The sequence below is a fragment of the Ylistrum balloti genome, unplaced genomic scaffold (assembly GCF_031769215.1).
Source record: "Ylistrum balloti isolate Yb309-2 unplaced genomic scaffold, AGI_CSIRO_Ybal_v1 Utg370416, whole genome shotgun sequence".
Lineage (NCBI taxonomy): Eukaryota > Metazoa > Mollusca > Bivalvia > Pectinida > Pectinidae > Ylistrum > Ylistrum balloti.
In genome coordinates, this window is record NW_026782282.1 from 1,601,544 (window position 1) to 1,611,176 (window position 9,633).

Genomic DNA, 9,633 nt, shown 5'->3' on the forward strand with positions numbered 1-9,633 from the left:
ATGCAGCAGACATAGGTTATAACTGTTTACCAAACTACAATTTGTGTCGGAGGTAAGAATATTGGAAACGTTGAAATATCTCATCCTCAAAATGGTGACGATTTTGCAAATATCTGTCAATTTTTAGACTAATAGATTAGACCTGAAATTATTGGTATGCATCAGAACTGGAGAAAAGGATGGGGACTAGGCTTGTTAGCTTAATGTTTTTAAAGACTTAGCCGAAGTTTTAGCAAGAGAGATACTCTGTGACTCCTAGCTCTAGTCAAAAAGTTTTCTCTTGTCAATACCAGACCTTGAGATTTTGATGGGCAAATGTCTGGATCTCTGGATCATACACAGGACATTTGTAAATCAAAATGACAAAAATTCCAAACTCCCAGGTTAATCTTTATCTTTCATTTTTGTTCCATTTCAATTGCAAGTTCAGTCAAGATCAAATGAAATGAAATTATGTAGGTGATGTTTGAAGGGAAAGCAGGAAAGTTTTTCTCTTGTAGCGGAGTCAGTTATTCAAGTAGATGTTAACCAATTGGACATGCAATTCAGTTTTGCTGGTTTCCATTTGATGACACATTTCAGTCACTGCTTATATTCATTTGATAAGGAGGGAGATATATACAGGTTCATACAGAGATAACAATATCACGGGCACTTGTTTAACATCTACACAATTTGATTAATATTGTAACCTGATGTATTTATTTACTCTATATCATTTATACTCGTTTTTATAGCTAGAAGCCCTTAATCAACAGAGGAAGATTCAGCTAATACAAAATGTCACTGGCAGATGAATTAATTGCTGATTATGAAGATGCTGAGGATGATTTGGATGAAAATGAGGCAGAAGTGGTGTCCATGGACATTGCAGAAGTTGATGAAAAGGCTGAAGTAGATTACAGAGATAAAGAAACAGTAAAGAGCGTAGCTAAATTAAGGGACAGTGAACAAGTATGTGATGTATTCTAAAAGTTTTACATTTTCTATCTGTTCAACTATTTAAAGGTCACTAGCTGAATATATACTGCTATTGTTTAAATCATCCATTTTCATGTACATCTATTCAATTCCTTGTTTATTAATGCTATTTGGTAATAATTTTGCTCATTAGGTTATCTACCTGCAGGACTATTTGAAAAGGTCTTGTAATCCTAAGTCAGTGAAACATGTCAGAGATTTTACATCCAAATTCCTTGTCCAAGATTGCCTCGGGAATATAATCCCTCTTATTTTACTGACCTGGTATTACAGTGAGGCTGAAAAAGTATTGAAAACATGCATGCATGATGTCATTTTATTTACCAAAGTTCTAGAATGCTTTTATTTTTACTTCATAATCAAAATGTCAAGTAAAATTATGATTATTTAAGTCCAAGGGGCTAGATAAGTTAGATAATTCCCATACGCAGTAATTTCAGTTTGCAGTTTTTCATGCCAGATCTAACTTGCCTAAAATCCTAGTTCTACATTCAGAGAATTAACCAAAATGTTTCCAAACTGTTTGCATCTATAAGTTTAAAAACACTTGCAAAATCATTGTGCACTTTTTTTTTCAGCTTGCAAATATTTTAGTCAACATAGAAAAATATGCATCACAACCAAGAAGAGAAAAAGGTAAATGTTTTAGAATGTTTATTCCGTTGTTCAATTTCACAACATAATTATATAAATTGTGTCAGTTGTTCTTTTTACAATGGTTTAATTTAGGACAGAAAATTCTTGTGTGAAAGTCATATGTATTTTAAAGTATAATTAGAGGTTTTTGAAATTTAATTTTTTTTTTTTTTTTTTTTTCATCAGCATTTGTTTGTGATTGCAAATAGTTTTTGACTGATGACTTTTTGTTGCCTTTCAGTGGCTGGACCAGTTGAGGCTGATCCAGAGTATCAGCTCATTGTAGAGGCTAATAACATCACTGTGGAAATCGACAATGAAATAAGTAAGTATATATCAATATATGTGTAGATTTCTGAGTTTCCTTAATATATGATTAAAAAAACCAAGAACCTTCTTAATACCAGACCAAAATTGTGTGGAAGAAAACATGTCTTAACCATCATGTCCCAGTTGCTCAATGATTAGTTAACCAGTGGTTAGTGAAAAAAAAATCATTGCCTCCGAAAAAGCAAGGAATTTCAAAGTGAAATTGTCACCAGAAATATCAATCTAACCAGTCTCAAGAAATCTAAAGTCGTGAACTGATAAAAAATGTTCCCTCTTTGGTTTAATTTTGTATTTGAACATTTTCCCTGAACACAGCTTATCTCTCATATAAAAAAAGGTTTCATCAACTGCCTATTTATCAAGAGTTATCTCCCTGTCTCTATTGGATTGGGATATCCTATGCATTCTCTGACATCATTTTTTTAAGTGATTTTTTTTTTTTAATATTTTTTACTCTATTACGCAAACTTTAGCACATATTCTTTATTTCTTTCAAGCTAGAGATAATCTGATAAAGATAATAATTCAATTTCTCTGTATAAAATTTGTCTTTTGTCTACAATTTCTGTGAAGTAAACATAGTGAAAGTTACATCATAAATAGTATATTCTAAAATTTGGAATAGTTTTAATTTAAGGTAGAATTATATCATGTTGTTGCAAATTACGATGTTTTGCAGAATGATAACACACTCTAAGAGAACCAATATTCTAATGAATAACATTTACGAAAATATTTATTTATTTCGGCTTCTGCGAGTGGTTGTGTGTTAGATATGGAAATGTAAACAAACACAGAGTATGTATTTATGCATTGTAGATGTAATTCACAAGTTCACAAGAGATCACTACTCCAAAAGGTTTCCTGAGCTGGAGTCACTCATCCAGACCCCCATGGAGTATATAAAGACAGTTAAGGTAAGAGAATTAAGGAAAAGGACGAATGCTTTGTAAATCTTATGAAAACATGGCAAAAATAATTACACAAAATTTCATTGCTGATTTATGTTGTCAAAATGTTTGATGCATTGTGTCAAATGATATGAAACTATGATAACTCAATGGAAAAACAAACTCAAAACTAGCACACTCCTGTTTAAATATCTAAGCAATGTGTGTATATAATATAATATGATATAATATAATATAGTCAAAGCCAAAATCTGACTCTTACACCCATGAAAAAGTGCAGAGAGAATCAAACAGGATTCAATTGATACTTCAGGGGTTACACACAGGCTGATACACTCCTTTTGAAGATTACAAAGGAGTGACACCCAACTTTTAAGCCATTACATTATACCATTATGTGATCTTGAAATTCAATTAATGTATATTAAAGGATCAAGGAGCCTTTTTGTCTTGACAGGGTGTCTCACATAGAATCTTCAATTTCGTATTCGTATGACATGTTGCGGGTGGGGGGGGGGGGGGGGAGGGGGGCGTGGGTGCAGAGAGCGAAAGTTAACCCCCTTAGAGTATCATGGATGGACAGGATTCTGAAAGATGAAAACATCTATGTTGTTGATGATGACACCATGTCAATTTACTTCAAATCTATGTAATGTAATATCCTCAAAAACAGAACAGTGGTAGTAATGATAACAAGACTATGTGTCTGAACAAGCATAGTTCACATGACAGAAGATAGCGATTGTCAATTCTCTATCAATAGTCACTATCTGTCGTTGAGATCATGATGTCGAACACAACCCCTTCACATGACAGAAGATTGCGATTGTCAATTCTCTATCAATAGTCACTATCTGTCGTTGAGATCATGATGTCGAACACAACCCCTTGAACATTCAGAAGGTATAAGCATACCTATTCAAATATTGAACCATTCTTCTGTTGCCAGGAACTAGGAAATAATATTATGGAAAATTCGAAAAAGAATGAAGTCCTTCAAGAAATTCTTGTACCAGCCACAATAATGGTGGTGAGTGTGACAGCCTCTACTACACCAGGGTAAGTACCTATACTTAAATATTTGTCAAGTGAAATACAGAATTTAAAATGGGTTTGATAATGTTAAGAAAAGTTAATGAAGTGGGACCTGGAATAATATTCTCAGTTTTCTCAAGGATTTTTTCAGCTAAGTTTTGCGAAGGTTTTTTGAATTATTGATGAGTCCTATAAATCAAGAAGAGATATAGCCCCATCTATATTTGTACATGTATTAGATGTATAAAAAGTTTTTAAATAATTTTAGAATCCTTCAAGGAGAAAATTAATACTGAACTAAAAAAAACTGCTTCCCCAAATATCAACTTGACAATAAGTGATTAGGTAGTGTGTGAAAGAGGGAACATTACATCCACTCATAGTATCATAGTATTGGTCAGTATGTAGTCTGTTAATATTTTTCTAATCTGTTTATTTCCAGGACAAGTCTTAGTGCAGAAGAGATGACAACTGTAATGGAAGCCTGTGATATGGTAGGGTTATTTAAAATTATTTTATCTAAATGTATATGATGTCCCATTGAATATTGATTGTTTCTAAAATTCCAATATTTTCATGAGTGAAATGCTAGATCATTAATACTTAGCACATTTAGATTTGTGGGCGTACTCTGAAATGTACATATTTTTTGTGGTAATCTTATTTTAGAATACCCCATGCTGAAAAATGATGGTGATAATTACAGTATTTATGTGTTATTTTACATGCCAAATTCACTATTGCACTGCCAAAAATTGATAATGTGTTAAAATTTCATTGTACCATACTGAAACCACTTGCAGTATTCTGCCAAGAAAAATAAATGGTATTTAATTTGATTTCTTACAATATGTAACGGAAAATCAGCAAATGATTTAGTTTTAATATGATATTTGTTATAAAAATGTGTGAATTCTTCTAGAAATGTAGTTACATTGTTCATATTTGTGTCGTGATTACAATGTTGACATTTGTGTTGTGATTACAATGTTCACATTTGTGATATTACATTATTCATGTTTGTACTGTAATTGCATTATTCACATTTACTTGTTGTAAAATATCTCAGCTTTTGAAATTTCCCTTTTTTATATTAGTGTAATTGATTGTTTGACTACAGGCGATAGATCTGACAGAGTACAAGGCAAAGATATTTACGTACGTTGAATCACGAATGACCTTCATCGCCCCCAATGTTACTATCATTGTAGGAGCTTCCATAGCTGCCAAACTTATGGGTAAGTACTCGGAGGAATGTGTGGTGAACAGTCAGATATCACTCATAGTTTTAAAAAAATTATTTATATAGTATAATTAACACAGATTTTGATATTAAATGGAGAATAATAATTCGTGAGTGAGTAAATTAATTTTTCAAAAGTTGTCATTTTAAAAGAATCACACAATAAAAGCATCTTTGTTAGAAAACATCTGTTTTGGTGAATGTCTCAAAATGGAATTATTTTCTGGTCACAGGTACTGCAGGAGGCCTGACAAACCTGTCTAAGATGCCTGCTTGTAATGTCCAGTCCCTTGGGGCCCAGAGAAAGACCTTGTCTGGCTTCTCCATGGCATCAATACAGCCACACATGGGCTACATATATAACTGTGACATAGTACAGAAAACTCCACCAGTATGTCAAAAACTTATGCTTCTCTGATCTGAATGAAATGTATATGAAAAAGACCTCTAATAGTAATCAATAGACTGAGACACAATTACTATGATCAAAGACAAAGTGTATTCTGATGATGAAAAATCAATTTCATATTCTATTTGCAGGAAAGTTATTTTTAGCATTAATTTTTGCTTCAAAATGGCAAAATTTGCCATGACAGCAAATATTACTTTACAAATAAACAATATGAAATGTGGAGTAAACATTTGTTGAAAAGAATTCAGGCTTTACCTGTGAAGGGCAGGAAACTGATTAGGAAAAATGTTAAGAAGTTAAATTCTTTTGTGCTTTTCAAAACAAAATCCAAATTTTTCAAGGTTAAGATACCTTTACATACTTTTACAATTTCGCTTTTAAGGAGTTGCGGAAAAAAGCTGCCAGATTGGTGTCAGCCAAGTGTACCCTGGCTGCTCGAGTGGACAGTTTCCATGAGAGTGTGGATGGAAATGTGGGTGACAGTCTAAGGGCTGAGATTGATGGCAAGTTGGACAAGCTCCTTGAACCACCACCAGTGAAGACTGTCAAAGCCTTACCCACACCTATAGATGCCGCTCGTAAAAAGAGGGGAGGCCGCAGGTGTGCAAAATCCAATGTCATGATTAAAAAAAATGATTAATTTAGACAGGAAATGAGTTGTTCCTACTGATTTTTATGCCCCCTCCATTTATGGCCGGGGCATATAACGTTACCCCCGTCCGTCCTGTCCCGTCGCGTCCCGTCGCGTCCCAAATCAGTATATACCACCTAACAACTTCATTCGGAAGGCAATTTTCATGAAATTCATACAAATATCAAGTATGGAAAGACCTCATGCAGTGTTGAATTTCTCAGCATTCTAAAAAAAGATGGCCACCAGGGGGAGATAACTCAAAAAAGAGGAACATCATCTTCTTTCTACATAATTTGGTACTTGTGGGTTTTAAGGCATAAGGAACTAATATACTCCCTCATTTTTTCCAGAGAACAAAATTCCAAATTCATGTACGTTAAATCAACTTGTCAATTTAAGTATGAAATTTAAGTTGTACATAGATGCATACAAATTAACAAAATCATCTCTTTCAGACCTTTCACTATTATTTCACATGGGGGGGCGGGGGCATTCATGTCTTACAGACATTTTCTAGTTTTTTATCTGTTTATAATTATTAGGACCAATAGTATGTTTTTGTTTTATATCTACTTATATAAGTATCTTGGTGCTTGGACCAAAACAAACTTGTTTTATCATTAACACTTTGTTCTGGACATAAGTTCTAATATATTAACTGAAGTGAATTAAAAGAACTGTTCTGATTGGTCAATTGGAACTACATTCAGTGTTTACACGTGGTCAGTTTAATGAAGATATGATTTTATTGTGTAATTTTCTATACAACTGTTACATATTTCATTATAATTAGCCCACCCATCACTGTTGATGTACAGTATCCCCTTGTCCTGTAATAAGCTCACATTCTGACTTGGAGTCTTAGGTATTATGTTGGGTCACTGAGTTTGTTGTAATATAAGAACTCTATTAAATAGTTTCATTTTATTGAAAAATTTCTCAAAAAATTTTTTTTAAATCCCCTAGTCGTAATTTTTTTAAGCTACATTACACTTTTCATCATCATGATTTTGTTATGTGATTTTTAGAGCAAGAAAAATGAAGGAGAGACTTGGTTTGACTGAAGTCAGGAAAGCTGCAAACAGAATGAATTTTGGAGAGGTAGGTGTAATGGGAGTTTTCAATAATGCTGGAATGGAAAGGAAATGTTTCAGATGTATATTTACCACAGCTTATTTCAAAATTTGTAAACGAAAAAATAACCTAGAAGTCTTTGTTGCATAAAAAATTTGTCGGTCATCATTGGTCAGAAATCCTTTTTGTGTCAGTATAAATGTTTTAGCATTTTCCTGACTACAGTGTGTTTTATACTCCTTGATTGATCTATCCAGATAGAGGAGGATGCTTACCAGGATGACCTTGGCTTTTCCTTGGGAACGCTGGGTAAATCAGCTTCAGGACGTATCAGGGGACCAGTAGTCGACTCCAAAACAAAGGCCAAGATCTCTAAAACCTTACAGGTAAATCTCAAATCTGCTCTTTTTTATTTCACTTTTTAAAGTTTTAACTGAAGTCAAGGCTTCAGTTACAATTACACTATTTCAAGATAAAATGATTTTGTTCTAAATATCAAATATCTCCATTATGGTATATTAGCCAGGGTTTTCCATAATTTTGTTAGTAGTAGGCTGTGTAGTGAAAGTAGGAGGCTGGCCTGCCGTGTACATGTAGTCGTGTATGGAACATTATTACGGAACTGGATTGGCGTAGGCGGCCAAATGATCAAAATAGTCGGTCAAGTTGGCCGGCGACTGGCTCTTATGGAAAACCCTGATTAGCATAGAGTTTTAAACTTGACTTGATCTTGAGGGTCATTTGTCAGTGCATAAAAAAAAACTATTCTTCATGATCAATATGAAGGATGAGGGCTGTACCCTTCATTGAGCCCCTACTTGCTGTCTTTAAAGAAAAGAAAAAGTTGAAATTCAAAACTTACACAAAAAGTACTTGTTGTAAATGAGCAATTGAAAATAAGATGTAAATTTTTTCTTTTTTAACTTTTCTTTTTTAAAATTGTCTTGTTGGTATACAAGGTGTAGGTGTAGATAGTAGGAATACAAAATGAAAAACTGTGAATGAATCTTCTTTTGTTTTTCATCCTTGATTAGTTAAAAGTACAGAAGCAGAACCAGACATGGGGAGGCAGTACAACAGTCAAACGACAGGTGTCTGGTACAGCATCAAGTGTGGCATTTACTCCTCTACAGGTATTACTACTAAATTAGACCAATGGTTTCATTTGTCTGAGATTTGTTGCATGAAAAATTTTGGTTAGCTTCAAATTCATCTAGAAGTTCTTATCAATGGTTTACTTTCCATTGCACAAGTGCCAAAAATTTTAAGTCTCCAAAACTCTTAAGAAATGGATCTTATTTCATTCATTTGGGCACATGATCAATAATGTGAAGCTATGTACAACACCTAGGTGAGGTGTGTGGAAATAATTATATATGTCTTTGATGATGGTTGACTAAAAATTAACAGCTGTCACTTTAAATATTTGTTTAGATCAAGAAAAGTCTTGTAATGTAGATTTTTATGTATACTTTTCACATATACTTCACACCGATGAAAATATTGATATTCTGTCATACTTGTAAAATATTCAACAGGAACCCATTAGATATCCTCTACATCTTGTACATTTCAAATTAAAATATTATTTAAGGATTAATCAAATACATGTCCTTCATAGTAAGGATATTTACAGCTTTGTATCCATACAAAAACTGCCAATGAAGAGGGTTGGCACAAAAATCTCTTATGTTTTTGCTGCGATAAACAAATGGTTGTCTTGGTTTCACCTTTAAATCATTGATTAATGCAAAGTTTTGATATTTCTTGGGTATTACAATGATGCTTGTTATGTTAACAGGGTCTGGAGATTGTCAATCCCCAAGCAGCTGAGAAGAAGGTATCGGGAGGAAGTTCCACCTACTTCTCTAGTACTGGCAGTTTCGTAAATGTGAAACAGAACAGGTGAAGATATAGGAAAGTAAGCACACCCACGAATGCTAAATAAAGCTGAAAGAAGACAATGGAACATCTCGTCCAATGGTAGGGTTGTCACCATTAGGTGGTGCCTTTAAACAATTTACATTGGCTGACAATTACGAGCAACTTGACATCACATACAACCTTCAGGCGTGTGGAAGTCCTTCATATTTCACCATGAAATGCTATGGTAACTTCAGCTCGTGTAGTTAACATTTTACTGTGGACCAGAGAAATGTGCACCACGTACAAGAGATTTTTATTTTTTTGTAAATAAATCTGGTCATTTTGTTGTCTGTTAAAGATGATCCTGTGTGGGTAATGTTCTTGTGTGATGGGAAAAAAAAATGTCCATAATTTGTATCATTGCTAAAGTCGATGACTTCATCTTTCTTGGGTCTGTGGCTCAACCTCTAGTTGCTTGGCAATTCAATAAATCACACATACCAAACATGTA

The 9,633-nt window shown here is 33.6% G+C and overlaps 1 protein-coding gene across 1 annotated transcript; it reads left to right on the top strand.

The window, feature by feature from the left end:
* On the top strand, positions 1–9,633 carry LOC132554527 (U4/U6 small nuclear ribonucleoprotein Prp31-like). Its single transcript, XM_060218848.1, has 14 exons — positions 1–52; positions 738–954; positions 1,560–1,617; positions 1,859–1,942; positions 2,767–2,864; positions 3,808–3,917; positions 4,336–4,387; positions 5,014–5,131; positions 5,370–5,527; positions 5,931–6,148; positions 7,211–7,283; positions 7,514–7,642; positions 8,291–8,389; positions 9,058–9,633. The coding sequence occupies exons 2-14, from the start codon at positions 781–783 to the stop codon at positions 9,163–9,165; spliced, it is 1,479 nt and encodes a 492-aa protein (XP_060074831.1). The 5' UTR covers positions 1–52; positions 738–780; the 3' UTR covers positions 9,166–9,633.